Source organism: Megalops cyprinoides, chromosome 18, assembly GCF_013368585.1.
Source record: "Megalops cyprinoides isolate fMegCyp1 chromosome 18, fMegCyp1.pri, whole genome shotgun sequence".
NCBI classification, from domain to species: domain Eukaryota; kingdom Metazoa; phylum Chordata; class Actinopteri; order Elopiformes; family Megalopidae; genus Megalops; species Megalops cyprinoides.
The window spans coordinates 12,246,931-12,266,481 of NC_050600.1; the positions used below are offsets into that span (position 1 = coordinate 12,246,931).

Here is a 19,551-nt window from a genome sequence, read left to right on the forward strand (position 1 = left end):
GCTATTTTTGAAATTACATGCATGCTTTATGATTTTACACCATTATATTTGCGTGCAATTAATTGGGTGGAAAAACATGGAATACAGCCAATGTAATTAAACACATACTGACTTGTGATTTAGAACACAGAATAATCATGCATAGAAATAAATAATAATTCATCTGTGGCACATTAGCTTTGTAAACTCCAGAATGATTCCAGTTTCAGCTGTGAAGGAGTACTTCCCTTTTCTTCAATGTGCTATCTTGATTTAAGGTTTTGAATACTGAAACTACCTAGATGATATGGTTATCATATGGATCATGTTAGGAGCCAATGTGGCATTTTGTAAAGAAAAAAAATGTAAGCACTGTGTATATCCATGTCATTGTATAATGACAAAAATGGAATGTTTTCAGACATAGTTAAGCATCTTCCAAACATTTACCTCAGGTCCCTGCATTGGCATAAAACAACTTCAGTAATCCAGACAATCCAGACTGGAAAAGAGACAGCTAGGATTAATAAATAGATTTCATTATGTTAGCTGAAACTTAATTTTAATCATCTTTATGTATCCTCAGTATGGATCAGACTGGGGTGTTGCATTTAAATTGGCCTGTCACGTCAATGTTGTGTTTCGTAATTATGTGTCTGAATGTGTCTAGTTGTGCATATCATGCTCAATTAAAGGTCTTTGACACCATGGCCTTATTCAGGATGGTACATAAAGTTTTCAACTAACAGAAATCTAATTGACAATTATGATGAGACCAGAGTTGCATATGATGACAAGAAATTAGTGGCCAATTTGTAGCGCCTTAAATGTGTATTGTATTTTCTGTTGTCTGTGCAATTTTAAGATGCACACAGTGTGGGTTAGAAATATGTTTAGATTTCTCACATTGCCTCTGTGCTGGTAAATTACCAACATGGCTGCTATATGCCAAGGTGTGAGAATCACATGATATTTAGCAGCAGTTTTGGAAAAACCTCAAATTGGTGTCTTAATGTGGATAATCTTCCTCCAGTGCTTTATTATTCCACACTTGGCCATCTGACACTCTCACATGCGAAGCTGGAACGATAAGTCTATTTTAGTCACTGTTTGAATCAGGAAAGAGAAACTCAGAATTGCAGTCTGGAATTGAATAATGAAACGCAGCATTAACGTTGAAAATGTGTTAAAATTAGATTTTATAGTGTACATTAGTGTTCAGCATGGTGTCGCAATGTCAGCAATAATATCCCAATCCATCTATACATTGCTGTGAGTCAGTGGCTACCATTTTATATTGTTTCACTAACTGATTTTTTTTTTTTCCTCCAGAGGATACAGAACACAACAGATACTCTCCAGGACCTAACTGGGAGGAATATGACTGACTTTCTGTTGAAGACATATGAGAAACAGGGAAAAACAAGGTACTTGGATCACTATAATGAAGTGTTGATGCAGAATTATGAGAAAGAAACATTGCACATATGTGTATGCTCTTAGCAGATACTGTAGAGGACCATCTAGTTTAAAACTATTATAAATAGCATAAACTATAGTATAAACTATTTATTAACTTACTTGCTCTGCATAGAGTATACTTCTGTAGGTCACCATGTTATGTCACTTCTCACTGACATTTTCATGTGAAGAGAAACATTAAAGATGAATTTTTGTAACCTTGAATTTGTGTTCAGTGATTAGTTTTGTTTTTGTTGTTCCACCCTGTCTTGTGTTTCACTCCTGTGGACATGCCCTCTCCTCATCTCTTGAAGGTACGGAGGGATATCTGTTGGAGGAGTCAACTCTCAAGTCAAAATGAATGAAAGTGAAATTACAGCGATTCTCGGGGAGTTGAAAAATCTATTCAGTTCCTTCCAGGTATGGTTTTGAAAACATGACATGGGAACCGTTTGGCACTGTAATGTGGCTTGACATTTGAAGTAAATGCATTGCATTCAGTACAAATAGAATGATCTATGTTTGCTGAGGCAAAAGATGAGAAGAGTTCATAGAGCCTAATAATGTATCCACGACATAATTTATGTATCTTGATGTATGCAATTACATCAGCCTCTTTCTATTAATAAAATTGTCCAATCTCCTTTTTAAAAAAATAATCCAAACTTTATATATTAGGTGTTCATTGAACTGGCTATAATTTTTGAAGACCACAAAACAACTAAATATTTCATATTTAGTTATGTGATCTGTTAGAACACAGACCGCATGTGAGTAGTCACTAACCAGTAGGCACTTTGAAAAAGTTTGCTTGCACACAATGTGTTTTGGTTTGACTTAAATCCTCAGAGCAATGGTGATGTAACACTAATAGTTGGGTATTTGTCATTCAGTCTCTCAAGCCTGCTCATTAAAGTGGCAAATTTTCCATGGGACCTGTCTCTCTCAGCTTGGATTGCCTCTGAAGAGCATATACATGACATGGCAGAGAAGCATGCCTTTGACTTCAGATTAGATTGCTTTTCATCTACTTCAGAACCATAGTTTTGCTTACAAAATGAATCAGACAGTCATACTCCCACAAAGGGGAACATCAGGGGAATGTGAAAATTCAGAACCAAGGCCAGCGCCATCTCCTTTTTTAAAGATCAGAAACCTCATTAAGATGGCCCAAAGTTACCTTGTGTCCATGCTGCAAATGGCTTCTCAGAACTAATGTCCAGTTCATTCATGTTAATATAAACTCAGCTCAACAGCACTCTTGTTTGAATATAAATTCTCGTTCATGGTCATCAGCTTAAAGGTTATTTCATATAGGAGCAATCCCCACGGCATGTTCCAGTTGTATCTTTAATCATGCAATTGATTTCATATTTTATGATGTCGTACATATTCTTGTGAGCTTTATGTTAAAAGGAATTTCTTCAGCATTAATTGTTGTAGCTGGCATATCAAAAAGCAGAGAATTGTAAGGAGAAACAGAAATAATCTTGCAAGTTCTAATCGACAAGCATGCTTTGTTATCTGAAGGCTTCCATCCAGTTTTGCCCTTAACTTTCCCTTAACATTTAAGATATTTAAGCAAATGTTTCTTTTTTCTGAACTTTAACATAAGTTGCTGAAATATGTGAAAAAACCCTGATATAAATGAAAGGCTCTTAACACGTCTCTGAATATATTACACACTGATAAGGAAATCACATTTCAGGTTAGACTGTCCTTGTCTGCTTTGTTGTAGTGATAAAAACAACCCTTATTTGATGAGCTGACTTCAAAAGGCAGGGTTTGCAGTTGGTGGGCATAAGAGATGTCCATATACAATGTCCCTGGATCTCTCAAATCACTCTGTTCACTGGACATTTGAGAGAAGACCATTATCTTTGAGGGAGAGAATACCTTGAGGAATGTATTAGCTTGTGTAACAGCTCTCTTTATTTCCTGTACTTGCTCGTAACAGCATGTTTAGCTCAGGAATGCATCCAGTTTTAAAGTTAATCCTAAGGTAGCCTGGCTGCCAGGATGCTAACGTCAATTCCAAGCTGTGGCAAGCTTTGTTTTATTCCTGCCATAAATAGAAGAAATGACACAAATCACAACATGAAAAAAAATAAAACAAAACTATGTTTTCTGAAATTCTAGAAAAATTACACGAAAACGTCTGATGGCAAGAGTGGACGTGGGCTGATTGGTGAACTTTCCTCATAAATATTGAAATAAAGATGACTTGGCCATTATTTAACACACATTCATCTTATATTATTCATGCATTCTTGAAGCTCACGGTAATAAGAAGCTTTTGCTAATGTACTCTAAGACAAGAGCATAATCAAGTCTCATTAACATTAAGTCTGAGGTTAGGCAGGAGTTGAACAGAATGTGTAATCTGCAACCTCACTTTTCATTAAAATCAGCAATGACTGCACAAAGATTAAAGCAAATATTCTAAAGTAATTTCCCTGTGCCCTACTTTTGTAGGGCTATTCAATGTGAAATAAGTTGTCTGAGATGTCCTTAAGACAAACTGATGCATCCGTAGCGTTTCTTACCTTTCAAAGCTGGCCCTAGAATTGATCTAAGCTCAGTTTTAAATGCAATCCAATTTAATTTTTTCTGATGGGCATCTTGGAAGAAAAATGTTCATCTCACAATGAGGTATGAAATAAAGATAATGTTTTTAATTATTTTTACCTAAACAAAATGCAATTATGATGATATAGTGAGTCACTAACACATTTCCTGCTGCACCTGTAATAGTCAGTTATCTTAACCTGTCAGTCCTGCTTCCATTTACACCCTCTTGCTTGGTGACATAAGGTGGTGGATTTGAGTGACCTCATTGTCTCTTGGCAGACTCCACTGCCACCTGCCCCTGCCCTGTGGGTCTTGCTGGGTCCTCCAGTATTCATTTCTTTCCCACGTACAACGAATACTTATGGAAGCGGGATCTGAAGTATTTGCATTTATATCACCTGTGAGGTCTGAAGCATTATGTGGCAGGATGATGGCTAGCACATTGCAAATCACAAGAAATAGTGCTTTCGGCAATACTCATCTCAAGCTCCATTTCTTGTAAAACTTTGCAGCTATAACAGAACTATGGGTAACAAGAACTGGATTTGAATTTACCTCGTGGCTTCACCAGAACCTCCCATCTTGACTGAACCATTCCAGAGTGTACTGCAATGCCATGGGCTGTTTATTTCCTGTGGAGTAATTTCTGAGAATGCACAAATAAGTTATGGTATTGTATGGCCAGGATAACAGGGAACATACTTCTGAAAGACATGAAAGACCAGACTCTCAGCAGCACAGAAATAACAGAGATTTTTCCTGCCATTATCCTTGTTTTGCTTTTCAAGGAGCAGCTGTGTTTTCCCAAGTGTGGCCAATTAAAATGTTTCTTTTCTTTCTTTCTTCTTTCTTTCTTTTAGGGAAACGAATCAGATCAGATATCGCAGAATGCGAAAACATTCATGACAGAACTTGGGACAAGGGATAATGTCAAGGTATTAAACAATTAAACTTATACACTCTGCTTGGATTTATCCGAGTTCCCTTGGACATCTTTGTTGTTAATAGCTTGCACAATTACTGCACTTGCCTTTCTACTCTTTCAGGATTTTATCTTGCTATTGCCTTATACCTCTTGATCTCATTCTTAGTACAGGGCTTTACCTGCCCTTTATAATTGGTGGCCTACCTGCTGTAGGAGTTATTTCTCAGTGCCTGCTGGAAAAATAGCCAAAAGGCCACCTATAACCCATAATTATTATGTAAATCATATGCAGTTTATACATTCTTACACCACCTTACCTTGTATTTCTCACGTATGTGTGTCTGAACAGAAAGGACAGTGTGTGCAAGAGCTTAAGGTTGAAAAGAACTTGGAGTGACAGATAGTGTCCGTGACAGGACTCCTATTTGCAGGATGACAGTCCCATTACAGTCCAGCTCCTTTCCATTTGAAACTGAACCTAAGTAGACAATGGGAATAATAATAAAAAACAGAATAAACATAAAAACAGAAACTTCTTTTCTTACTAGTTTACCAAGATAGTCTGGTTTGCTTACGATCAATATTCAGACAATGGTGCTTAATGGCTAAATGTCTCGTTACACACCATCGGTTAGGATCAAGGTCATTAATGCAATTGTGTTTCTCTAAGTGAGGTAAACAAATCTCTTAACTAACTGCTGATGAAATATAGGCTGTTTTGAGTGATTGTAAACAAGTATATCTTTCGAATACTGACGTTTTAACAAGCTTGTAGCCACATCTTTGGATATATTTGAATAGCTCTGAGAAACAGTTGTTTATCTGTTGTATGTTCATAATCTGTGTTCTTTTTTTTCTTTTTTCTTTGAGCATGGTTCACTGTCTTTCTGTTTATAACAGCAGGATAGAAATTCTGTTTTGCACCCTCACACTAAGTACTAAGCATTAGTGGCAGCTGGTGGGCTATAAACCTGTGGAAGCGGTCGGCGGGGGTGGCAGGATTGTGGGGTATATGGAGGGGGTGGTGTCCATAAGAAAATTTTTGGCCAAATAATTCCTTAAAATGGGTAGTCTTTGTGACTTCTGGCAGAAGGATATTACTTCATTCTGCAATCAGACAACAAATTCAATATAATACAAGCACATTGCATACAATTCAAATAAAATTTAAATACTTTGCATAAACATTTTCCAATGCATTATGAAATGCTTAACATCCATGCAAGCCAGACTATGGTGACAGGTGAAGGTTCTGATACATTCAGAACATTCAATACAGCATTGAATATGAGCATATAGTATCAGTGGTAGATATTTTATTTCAATATTTGCTAAGGGATATATCATTTAAAGTCTGTATCTACCAGATACCCCTCCCCTATGACTACAGTGTATCTTGTATCTTGTGTAACAATCCTAAACATTTCAAAAATGTTTTTATTCCATGTTAGAATATTTGGAACTCTGCTTTAAGGAATCATCTGTATGCAAGAATCAAATCATCTTGGAGAGATATGATTCTTATAAGTGAAGTGATCTGTGTATGGTAGACATAGATCCTCACTGGTAAATGCCCTGTCTTCTGAAACTATGATTGATTGACAGTTTCAGAGCTACCGGCTGATTTATATTAATGCTCATGACTATAGAAATGTGTTTATATATTTTCTGCCTGCTTTCTTCACTCTTAAATTACAGTGTCTATGTGAAGTTTAACATAAAAAAGCAGAAAAAATGTCTCATACCAGCAGATGGCCTGGCTTTCCCATGGGAAGCAAAAAGACATTTAACAAACAGTTGACATATTATTACCCTTTAAGATTTGCGGCTTTGGAGAATCTGTGGGTCTACTCTTTGTGTACACACTGACAGTTTTACTCAATATGCCATATACCCTCATTGCCGATTGTGCCAGGTCCCCTTTAGTGTGAGTTTTAATCTGTGCAGTGTTTTATGCTTTTTGGTATAATTTGAATGCTGTAAATTCTGTATGTAAGAAAAAAACAAGGCTGATATTAGTTGAAAAGCTGACAAGCTTATATTCAATATGGAAGCAATTTTAAGAACCACTTCTGAACACACTTAATCAGTGGCATTTTAATGGCACAGCTCCATTTTCTAATTATTTATGTTGATGATTTTAAAGTCAAACACGTATCTTTGAGAGGGTATGATTCAGAGCAGTGTTGGTACAAATGTAGCTCAAGCTGAAACAAGATCTAATTCTAATTAGAACTACTGTGGCAGCAGGGGAGCCTTCTTTCCAGAACATTTCTCTGTTGTACCGTGGGAATTAAAGACGTTTCTCTTCCTGCTCACCGCACAAAAATGAGGTCTCTCTCAGTATGCCATCCTGCCTTTCTTGTAGGTGTGGTTCTACAACATGGGGTGGCACGCCATGGTGTCTTTCATCAATGTGGCCAATAATGCTATTCTGCGGGGGAACCTGCCTGCCGAGAGCGATCTGAGGCAGTACGGCATCTCTACAGCCAACCACCCTCTAAACCTCACCAAGGAGCAGCTGTCTTACATAGCTCTGTAAGTAAACCTCACATGCTGTTTTGGAGGGAAAACACGTGTACAGGAGGAGAATTGGCAGGTACCACAGGCTTAACGGCAAATGCATTCACAGTTCAACGCTTGATGAACACTGTCAGCTTCAAGCCCCGTCATGAACACTTTGTTGATTGCCTGGACCTGGATGAGTGGTTCTATGCTTGTGTTCAAGACTAGACATCATATTTAAGTTTGAGGACTGCTATATACCTGATGAATGTTTATGATTTTTACTGCATGATAGTTACTTTAAAATTAAAATTATGTTTAAACTGGAAAGCCACAAAAGACAGGTGGTGTACTACCCTGCTTTGGGTGTATGGCACACACCTGTTTTGATTGAGAGTAAATTTATTAGATTATCAGAAAGTCACTTAAGGTAACCTCAACGCATTGTTATGTGGTGGCATCCCCTATGCCATTTGAAGCACATTGCAGGACAGTGCCCCTTGCATAAGTAAGGTATTTATGCGGCGATTTAGGGAGAGTGACAGCAATAAGTTAGGGAGAAGGCAGAGGAGAACATCCTGAAGATAATGAATGCGCTGCTCTTTCCATATATTCAGACTAAGCCCTTTTCCTCCTGTGGTCCAACAGGCCGCTGCCGATTTATTAACCATGATCTAAGGATTAAGGTGCAATACTCCTGCCATGTGAAATTAATGTCAGATGTAAAAAAGAAAAAGAAGGTGCGAAAGCATGAGGCAGTCAATTTGTCTCCTGTGCTTGTGTTATTTCGTCATACCTCCCTTTTAAGGGCTGTGCTAGCCTGGCTATGGTGGGAATCCAGTGAGATGTGTGGCCCGATTTGCCTCCAGTCTGCCATTTTTATAAGAGAATAAATAAAAGAGGAAGTCAGTAATATGGGCTCACAGCCATAATACAGCTGTCAGACTGAGCCTACAGAGTAAAGGCTGTCATCGCCTTTGGAGAGTTTCATAAACTCTTTGCCGTCGTGCCTCACTGTTCTTAAATGAAGCCTGACTTTTGATTTTCTTAATCTGTACTTCAGGTATCCAGAGTGTAGCAAACTGACAAGCTACTTAGGTCTGCCCACACTCTCCCTGTCTCTCCAGGGAGAAAAAAAAATTGCTTGCAATAGAATCAGTTACACCAAGCAAGGACTCAGTGTTTTAATGGATCATATTTGACCACTGATGACCTAACTGGTGTCTGCAGAAAATAAATCAGGGGAAATGTCATGGAGATCAGGTGAATCACCTTAAATTTATTCCTGCATCCTTTGTGTGTTTATTGTTCACCATGACCATTATTACTTTCCCTGTGGGGGAGCTCTACATTTCCCAGTAATTTCCCGATTTCCTGTGTTCAAGGTTATCTTATTAGTAATTTAGTTGTCTCAAATATGCGTTCGTCCTGGTGAGGCAGTTTAAATAAATCTGTTGGAATCTGGAGCTGCACACTGTGTAAGTGATTTAATATTTATATGCTCTAATTGCATCCAGCTTGCACTGATACACACAGTACCATGCCCATGTTGGTAACTTATTTAATATGTTAATTACTCCGCAGGTAATCTGGAGAAACAGTGGAGGGGTACCTCTGCCACGAGCAGAATGCCGATTTATTCATGGCTAATTAAGTACACTCAGCAAGGACATTTTCCAGCAACATGTCTAGGATTATGTTTGATGATTTGAAATCTGAGTTCAGTTTCTGATAAACAGATAAACAAATGGAAGGGGGTTGGGATTTGCAGGTGTTTCAGGAGATAATTTGGCCTCTGCTCTGAGCTCCCACCATGAGCCAAATAAATTGCGCATCAACCTCTGTCTAAAAATTACACAGCAGCATGAGTATGTTCTCTCAGTCCCCTGTGACATGACCTTCCAAATCAACCGAAACATTGACTCTGTGGAGGTTACCTTGGAAAATATTTAGGTCCCTAGATTATTGTTAAAGTCTAAATTCAATCAAGATAAACTTTGTCACAGATTTAGAGGGAAAGAAACATGTTTTCTTGATTTTAGTTTTGTGGAACAGAAAGAAAGAAAATTCAGGGAAAGAGGCTACTGTAACAGATTCTGGGCCTGTAATTCTTCTTCTTAATGTGGCTACAGTGCAGTGAAAACTGTGAGCGGCATCAATCACAGTGCTTTACTGAGAACATCAAATAAATAAATAAATAGCTGTGCCCCCTCCAACCAAACTCCTCTAAGCTTTCTAGTTCTATATGGTGTGCATTTTTTTTTTTTTTTGGGAACTTGAGAACTTCCTGAACCCAGCTATGTTGGACACTAGAGAGTAAAAGAAAGTAATTTCTATCAAAACAGACCACAAGCAGCTTGGAACTGACAGAATATTAAAGCGGAAATGGCAAGACAACCCAGTATGACTGCAGCTTGGTTGTTGATCTGCAGAGTTTCTTTCCTGCAAACATTTTTGAAATGTATGTGTGTGTGTGTGCGTGCATGTGTGTGCAAGCGTGCGTGTGTGTGTTTCTCAACATCATCTGTTATCAGTGAGGATATTCATTTGAGAACTAATATTACTAAAATGTCATAATATTAGGAAACAATTGTCAATACAACAATAATTTTATATTTTGTTAGTTAAGCTGTAGTAAGTGGGAGGACTGCAGCAATATGATGATGAACTTTTGAATATGTGAGTAGATTGACAGTGGTGCTGTCAGGAGGACTGAAATATGTTTCAACATTCACGCAGCTTCAGAAGAAGAGGAAGGAAATAATGAAAAAACTCATTTTGTGATTAAGTTGATACCAGTAAATGGTTTGCTCTAAGCCAATAAGGTCAATAATTGATTTAGCCTCCAGTTATTCTTATATCATTTTAGGTGTTCATGTGCAAGATAATAAACCATATCATTAGAATACTGTCTAGCAAATCTTGTTTTTGATGTGACATATTCATGGTACAATTTCAAATCAAAATTTGAGCTCATTGTTCGTTATAATGGGCTTGGAAGGACCTTCAATCTGCTTTAACCTTGAATCAATGTCACATTTTGAAACCATCCCATGAGACAAATAATAAATAGCAATATTAATTGCATGGAGGACATAAATGTTTGATGACCCTGGCTTTAAAGAGATTATGTGAAACTAGTTTCATGTACACTCCCCTTACTCTCAAACTGTGTTGGCGACAAGCTTGCCAGCCAAGACTTCAACTTTAATATCAAAGTCGACAAAATATATATTTTTTTTCTTCCCAAGGAATGAGCCAGTTTGGTCTTTTTTGACTTAACTCTGACTTTTTTTTTTTTTTTTATAAAATGTTGATTAAACTACACGTGTTGTTCTCTTTTGCAGGGCCACCACCTCTACAGATGTTGTGGTCTCAATATGTGTGATATTTGCCATGTCCTTCATACCTGCCAGCTTTGTGCTCTTTCTGATCCAGGAGAGGGTCAGCAAAGCCAAGCACCTGCAGTTTGTCAGTGGGGTAAACCCAGCAGTGTACTGGGTAGCCAACTTTGCCTGGGATATGGTAGGAACTTAAATGTCAACTCTTTCCCGAAACTGACCTCTAGAGACTTTGAGTCAAAGAGACATGTGAATGAACTAAATAAAATATATAATATACCAAATGTTGAGTTGAACCTTTCAACTCTGCAGACAGACTTTTATCAAAAGCTTCCAAATATTCTTAACAATCCTTCTGTTTCAAAGTTTGTCTGAACATATCCCCAGCTCTGGATTGAATGTTTTGGCAAATTGGATGTGCTATGCATATATGATATAGTTTATTTTCTCTTTATTATGTGCTTAATACTGACGGACATGGGTCTGTGTAATCCTACCATGGCATCTCCAATGGGCGCAGAGCTTGCATCCTTTTCTGAGAGATATGAGAAACTTACAGGTTGTAAGCTTACTGAAGAAACATAGCCTTGGCTGTTACCAATTTATCAGCTTATAAACGCTTAGTTTAGGTACTGAGTGTTGGAGACATCATTAATTTGGCTCTATATTATATTATATTATATTATATGTATAATCACAATGCACAGACATTCAGGTGACTTATGAAATGAGAAGATAGTTTTATTTCCTGTGGTGATTGATAAATGGCCACATATTGACAAGCCTGTTACAAGTAGTGAAATTGCCAAGGCAAGAAACTATCTGCATATCACCCAAGCAAGAACCTATTTGTGTATCGTCTAAGATCTATTTGCATATTGTTCACATCAATGTTATTTTTTAGCATCTTCAATCAGTTGAATTGCTGATATGGAGTTTTGTGAATGGGATGGAGAGCTTTATGATCAGATATGATTGGTGGACAGTGCTTGCAATTTCTCTCCCTATTTTGCAACTAATTTCTATTGTGTTTTTCTTGGCTGGAACAGAGATGTTTCACATAAAAAATATTTGGCCATGTTTTTGGTATTTTCACTACTTTTTATAGCTTTGCATGCCATGGCATGGAGGACTGGATGAGATATTTAGAATGGAGTGCTCATTATTTCTTCTTTCCTATTGCTCTTATGACTTTTCCACTAGCATCCTAAATTTTCCAGAATAAAACAGTGAAAATAATTTTTAAAAATGTTTGAAGGTGATGACCACATAATCCAGGAATATGGAAAATTGATGACATAAAAATGAAATATTAAAAATAGTTCACTATAAAATGGTTTCCAGCCTTGATGACTAAGTTGTTTTAAATTGTTGTCAGTTAATTAAATTATCCTTTTTTTCCAATACCACTTCTGATAAAGCCCCTCCATATCCATAAATTAACTGAAATTAATTTGTATGTAATAAATGAGAAATTAAAAAAGCAGCTTATACATCTAATTACAATTCCATTAATACATTTCCGATGTCGATTTGGAATGTTCATCTCCTTGTATTAAGTGTCATACTTTTGCCCTGAGACTGAACCCCTAAAGATTGTTAGAGAAGAACAACATATGTGGCAAATTCTTGTATATAGTGAATGTGCATGACATGTGAAAATGCTAACATTTGTTTTTACAATATGCATTCTATTCCAGTGTAACTACATAGTCCCATGTGTGATAGTGATCATCATCTTCCTGTGTTTCCAACAAAAAGCCTACGTCTCCCCACCTAACTTACCAGCCTTGATCCTCCTATTAGTACTTTATGGGTGAGCTGCACATCTACAGTTCACGTTTTCTGACTCTGTATACTGCTCAATTGCTCTAAAACTCTAAAACTAACTTTATATTAACTGTACAACAGCAAAATCTGTTGAGCAATGTAAAATTAAAGCTATTAATGATGTTATAAAGACAGCATTTAATCTCAAATAGATTTTTTTTTATCAGACCTAAATGATGAATTTTGTCGTGCACTGGGTAAATGAGTCTCAATAGAAGACAAAGCATTTACTGTGGGTGTGGTAGTATAACATAACACATTGTACTGCTTCACATTGCTATTGATTTTCTTCTTTTCTTGTGTACTTTTATCAGATGGTCAATCACTCCAATGATGTACCCAGCATCATTTTTATTCAGTGTGCCCAGTACTGCCTATGTAGTGCTGACCTGCATCAACCTCTTCATTGGAATAAATGGCAGTGTGGCCACCTTTGTCATGGAGCTTTTTGATGATGAGGTATGAGAGCTACATCTTGTCTGTATTATGTTAAAGATAGAGTGGTGGTTTAGTGGAAAGGGTTGTTTCTCATCCAGTTGTGAAAATAGAATATTTACATCTAATGGTATCTTTAAGGGACTCATATCTTAAAAACATCTGTCATTGATCCTTTTTCCTTTCTTGATAAAGGAACTTTTTTTCTTTTTCATTCACAATTTTTTCTTTTACATTCAGTGATAACAATATGCGTATCTACATCTACATAATGCCTGGAAAAGAAAAAAATATGATGACTAGATTAAAGATGTAATTTTTCCAAAAGGGAGCAATACGGTTTCATTTGTGAATCAGTTCAACCCCTTGTTTTTACAGAAGGATAGTTTTCTTGATTTCCCTTGGCTGGCACTCTAAATTACTTTATACCTGCCTCTTACAGTCACTGTAGGGACACTTGCAGAGCTAAACTAGCTGACACTAGATCTATTTCCATCAAGGGTTGGTTACATTTCACTTTGTACTGAAATCCTTCTTTCAAAGGTGAATCTATGCTAAGCACAGCTTCCCGTCTCAGAGTTGCAGGAACGTCCTGTACTTTATCCTTGCATACACTTCTGACTCCAGCACGCTCCGATTTTCACCACAGGCATCACTCATATATCCACTTACCTGTGCTCAAATAATGGATGGCTCCTCTGTTTTATTGATGCAGTACTTCATATAAATTATACATTTCCCTTCAAAAAAACCTCTGGAGATTAGGTTCCAGCATGGAACATTTGCCATCAGCTCTTAACAATTAAAAATGAAACTTGATAGTTCATTTTCACACAGGTTTCATTCATTCATAATGGTTTAAATTATTATTTTTATTCGTATCAGTGTTATTTATTGCAAGTAATCCTCTAATTTGTACTGCTTGCAGAGAACTGTGGCATGTCAGGGAAAGGCTTTCAAAATACCACTACTTTGTGTGGCCCTCATTTTGTCAGGTGCATCATTGACATATTACTGACTGTTAAAAGCTCTGTTTAGATGTAAGTCCAGGTTTCAATAAAATAGAGTGGGATCATAATCAGTTTAACCATTTTCACTGATGACAGCATCCATGCAATTTAGAATGTTATTAGCTTCATTGCATTACACCAATTGAGTGTCCATTATGACATAACAAGAGTCGTGCCACTTTATAGGTAATACTACATGTCACAGGTATACTGACATGTCACAGACTAATTTTCCAGGTTTGTTTTGAACTTGTTTTATGAAATTGAAGTGTGCTTAAAATCTGTCACAGCTGTGCATCCTCACAGCTGACGATAGTTTCATTTTTCTATGAATATTATTAGACATTTGTATTCTTTTTTTTTTCCTTTCACAATATGTAGCCACACATAAATAAATAACTGCTGCACAGGAAGTTGATCAGCAGCCAAAGAGCACCAAGAAAATGGGATGGCAAAAATGGCAGAAAATGCATTGCTGCTGAATGTCCTGGTTTTATCTCAAAGCACGCAGGTTCTGGCATTGCTTTCCTCCCTCCCCGTTGATTCTTTCAAACAGAACTCAGCTTGTATGCATGAGGCTGTGTTGCAGTCAATTTGTCCTTCGTTGAGCACATGCTCACACAACCTGTGGATAACTGCAAATCAACAAGTCCTAAGATTTTGTCAATGCATCTGTTGAATTGAATTGTTCAGTGTTTTGGGAATGAGAAGATGCTCAGTCTACTGATTTCCTCAAGCATTGATTCACGCACGTTAGCCTACCTCAACAGTGAATGGTGTTTTGATATGAAATACCACTAAAAATAAATGGTACTGATGAAAAATACTATGGAAGCAGAAATAATAGTGATACACTTGTCTGTGTATGAAATTTGTATGTGGATTGCAGAGATTTTAACATATGTTATTTTCACATATACACAGCGATGCAGAATCAGTTCAGTGCTTCTACTAATATTATACAGAAGCATTTTGTTGCTGCTGGTGGTGCTTCTTTTTTTTTCTTCTCATTCTACAAATGCAACAGATCTAGATGAAAATTGATGCATTAGACATTTGAAGATTAGGGGCATGAGTCACGTGAAGGCCTAAGAGAGTTTCCCTCAATGATCATTTGAGTGATTCATGGACATATTATATGCACCAAGAAGTAATTATGAAGTAGTTTTTCTTCCTCTTACAAGTTCTTAGATCTCCTTGAAGAGAGCCCGATCAAAATTAGTTCCAGACTAAGACATATAAGTTATTTAATGGATTGATTTTAAATTATATCTGTTTTTTCTCTTACCTTGACAAATGGGTCTTCACTGAGAATGTAATTGGTTTTGTTTAGTTCTAAGGCCTGCACCATTAGCCAGGGCCCTTCATGTTTTTTTTTTTTTTCCCTTTCTTTTTTCCCCCTCTGGTTGCCTTGTTAGACATTCACTTAGACTGTCATAAATGCAATTCATACTTACCCCCAAAAGGTGAAAGTTGTCTCAAACGTATGCATGTAGACTGTTTGTCACATGGCTTTAGTGCAACACAATGTTTGAGGTTCTCCTAGAAAATAATGTCCCATATGTTTTCCCTGAGCCAAAACATATACTGAAGCAACGATGACTGGTAAAATTAACAGATTCATTGGTGAAATGTGCGCTGTAGCTGTGTATGTAGGGATTTTAGGTTAGCTAATTGCTTCCAAGGTGATGTTGCGTGTATCTTGCATATGAGGAACAGCTCTTCTCGTTTTACTTGTGATTGAATTCAATAGTAACTGCATGCTTTCAGTAAAAATAAATAATATCCTGATTGCTAGGAAGAAAGCCCTCTGTGCTGCAGAGAAACTATGCGTCCTTTTAAATCTAAGACAAGATTTTTGCTGGCAGTTGTCATCCGCTACAGTTTTTGAAGTTTTGTGACTGCCTTCGAAAGGCTGCTTTGACTGTTCGTTTCAGATGAGAATATGCAGTTATATGATCAGATCCAGATCAATTTTTCTTTCCACTTACATTTTTAACAATATGTAATATATTGCATTCCAATGTTTTAAGCTGATTTGCCCAATAGTAACCGACAAATAAACATCACAGAGAAATACCCAGAATCTTGTATTACAGAGCCTGAGGTAATGCATTTTACTTTTACCCAAAGTCCATAAACAGGACTATAGATTTTTTTGGTTTCTGAATGTTCAAATTCTTTGAAGACTTTTCCAAAATGGAATATATGTATAATGCATGACTTAGCTTAAAATGATGCTGGGGCAGAAGTCAAGGTTTTTTTTTCTCCCATAATGAAAGCAGTGTCAAAATCGAGTTAGCGGCTTAGAGTCACAGGCTGCCTTTCAGTTCCACTTAATTTAATTAATTATGGCATGTGTGCTCTACAACGCAGCATCATTCATTCATAGCTACAGGGGGTGAAGAATTTTAGGAATATGGTATAATCATGAAAGCTTTGGTGAGAACAGTTCGACATTCATGCTAACCTGGTAATCCAGGGTGCCTGAACAAGGGGGCATTCATTTCTCATGGAAATTAATCTGTGTCTTGGTATTTGAGTGAAACAGGCATCGTGGGCTGGACTTATCTTTAATGAAAAGTCAGAAGATGGAAGTAATAATCAGATAATGCACTCTGGAACCACAGTAATGTTGATTCTGTGATGTCCCCCTCTATAATTATCAGGCTTGTATCACAGTGACACGGAGGCATCTTATCAGTGTTTAGCTCATCCCATGGCTTCCCTGAGGCTGTGCTGCAACTTTGCATATTAGCAGGGTTCATGCTACAGTACTCGGTGTAGGTTTGAGAGTGATTTAGCACTTTGCACTTTTGTAAGTCGCTTTGGATAAAAGCGTCTGCTAAATAAATGTAAATGTAAAATTTAGTACTGTATATTATGTGATAATGTACATACACATGCAACAATCTGGCCCCTCTCTTTGGCAGAGCGTTACCCGCATCAATAACATTGTGAAGCAAGTATTGCTGATTTTCCCACATTTCTGTCTTGGAAGAGGCCTGATAGACATGGCCAAAAACCAAGCCATGGCTACCCTGTTCAGCGGTTTTGGTGAGTTTCTGACAGATTGTTACTCTGGCTATTCAAATTATATAATTACCCTGTTATTCTTGTGGAAGGACACACAGAACTCTGTTTTCCCTGATTCAAAGGTTTTAACACAAATACTGATTAGTTCTTGAAGGTTGGTGTTGTTCACTGGGTGGTTAGAGCTCACTTATTGTTGATTTGGCCAATGAGCTGTTTGTAGCCAGCTAGTCCATGAAATGGAGGCAAACATATCTCTACTGTTAGAACATTGCAGGACCATAAAAAAGGAATCATTTTCAGAACTAAGCATACAAGGGAAGCAATCACAACTTAAAAGGCTTGTCTTGAGAGTGTCTATTTACTAGAGAATGAGAACAAAATTAATTCATCTTTTCTCCTCTGTGAGCAAGAAGACAATTGATGCCAAGGAGAAGAGAGATTTAGATCTGTAGAATAAAATCTGACATCAGCTTCTTGTCTATAGGGAAGCTTCTTGTATCATTGTAACGCATAACTCCCTGAAACAGAAGACATGAAAAGGCCGTATAATAGCTATACCAAGAAATAACAGTACTAACACTTTCATGTTATTTCTACATAAGAGCCAAACTCCCACAATAATTAATCATAGAACACATTTATCACCCCTTCTCAAATGTTGCATTTGTATTTTAAAAAAGGGAAGTTTAGAATATTAGTATTACTTAATGTATTACAAAGAAACCTGTATTGTAAGTAATAAAATGTCATATGTTAAAATGGAGTTTATATCATGCAAGATGCATACAGGTAACTGCCAAAATAAAGGAAACCAATATAACGTCTCTTAATAGGGCATTCGGCCACCACAAGGCCCCAGAACAGCTTCAGGGCACATTAGCATAGATTCCACAAGTATCTGGAACTAAATAAAGTATATTAATAAATACATTTATAATAATATTCTTTGTACCACTTTAATTGCACACATGCATTTTAGGTGTAATAAGGGGTTTATGCGCTGCTGCCCACCCATAGTATCCCTCCCTGAAAAGTTCTCGACTGATTGTTCTTGAGGAAACTGCCTGCTCACGCCCTAGACGGACATATGCAGTCTACGGATTCAAAGTTACTTGTCTGTTTTCACTTGAATCTTAAGTCAATACACAGATACCACAGTCAACCTTAGCTGATAGTGTCTTTCCATCAGACACCCATGCCAACATCACCTTAGCCATTGTTCCTCCCGAAACACCAGTAAGTTCAGCACTCTTCATTGGTGATGCTCCTGCCAAACGTGCCCCAACAATCACCCCTCTGTTAAAGTCAGTGAGATCTCCTTCTCTAACCATGCTAGCCAAAATTATGGGTGACTGGGCCTGCCCCAGATTTTTATACATGACCCTAAGCATGATGGGATGTTAATTGCTTAATTAACTCGTGAACCACGTCTGTGTGGAAGCACCTGCCTTCAATATACTTTGCATCCCTCATTTACTCAAGTGTGTACTTTATTTTGGCAATCACCTGTATGTTCATACAGCAGTACTTTGGCATAAAAACAGCCATGGAATGTGTGTGTGTGTGTGCGTTTGTGTTTGTGTATGTATGTATATAAAAATTAGATCTTTGCATAACACCACCAGATGTTGGTCCTTTAACTCATTTGTCTCTACTTCTAGGCGAGGATCGTTTCAAGAACCCCCTGAATTGGGACATGGTAGGAAAGAATCTTTGTGCCATGTCCATTGAGGGTGTCCTGATGTTTGCCCTCACTCTGCTCATTCAATACAAGTTCTTCTTCAAACCCAGGCAAGAACTGTCTCATCTTTCTCAGAACTGTGACTAGAATATTTGCATTTTAGCAGCTGCACAAGAATTTTAGGTCATCACTATTACCATATTGTTAACGTACCCATTATTGTAAAGTTACCTTAGGTCTTTTTTGTTTAAAACGCATGCATTATACTTCTCTGTTCATATGTTCCCATGACTTTGGATTCATTTGCTAGAACGGTGAATGTGGCTCCACGGGCTGAGGGTGAGGAAGATGAAGATGTGGCTCGTGAACGTGTCCGTGTGACTCAGGGAGGAGCCCAGCATGACCTCCTGAGAATCTGTGATCTGACAAAGGTAGCTATCACACATGTTAATAAAGGATTTATTATTTTGTCTTGAATGATTCAATTGACATTTGACACACATAACTTATTTGAACAGCAGGGATTATTCCTTTCAAAAAGACTGCCACGCTTTTGAGTAGATGATTAATTTTCTGAGTTGTTTATCATAAATATTGCTGCCCATTTCCTGTTTTTAACAGCATGCATAAAGACTAGTTGATGTCCATGCACAAGTGCTAGTTCCGGAAATTGGAAAAAAATAAATAAACGGGCAACTTTGAGTTCTTGTAATCAGTGCATAGCTGGAAGTGGAAGTGATGACATTCTGTAGATGACTTGCAATTCACACTGGAGTT

General features: G+C 37.3%; 1 protein-coding gene across 1 annotated transcript in view; it reads left to right on the forward strand.

Annotated features, from left to right (window-relative positions):
- The window catches only part of LOC118793670 (phospholipid-transporting ATPase ABCA1-like), a 136,686-nt gene that overhangs the window by 82,545 nt on the left and 34,590 nt on the right, over positions 1 to 19,551 (forward strand). The window contains exons 32-41 of the mRNA XM_036551898.1: positions 1,312 to 1,406; positions 1,755 to 1,860; positions 4,872 to 4,946; positions 7,305 to 7,474; positions 10,789 to 10,966; positions 12,483 to 12,598; positions 12,927 to 13,071; positions 16,991 to 17,114; positions 18,755 to 18,884; positions 19,085 to 19,205. Of these exons, the coding sequence (XP_036407791.1) occupies positions 1,312 to 1,406; positions 1,755 to 1,860; positions 4,872 to 4,946; positions 7,305 to 7,474; positions 10,789 to 10,966; positions 12,483 to 12,598; positions 12,927 to 13,071; positions 16,991 to 17,114; positions 18,755 to 18,884; positions 19,085 to 19,205 (1,260 nt within the window). The remainder of the gene's footprint in view (positions 1 to 1,311; positions 1,407 to 1,754; positions 1,861 to 4,871; positions 4,947 to 7,304; positions 7,475 to 10,788; positions 10,967 to 12,482; positions 12,599 to 12,926; positions 13,072 to 16,990; positions 17,115 to 18,754; positions 18,885 to 19,084; positions 19,206 to 19,551) is intronic.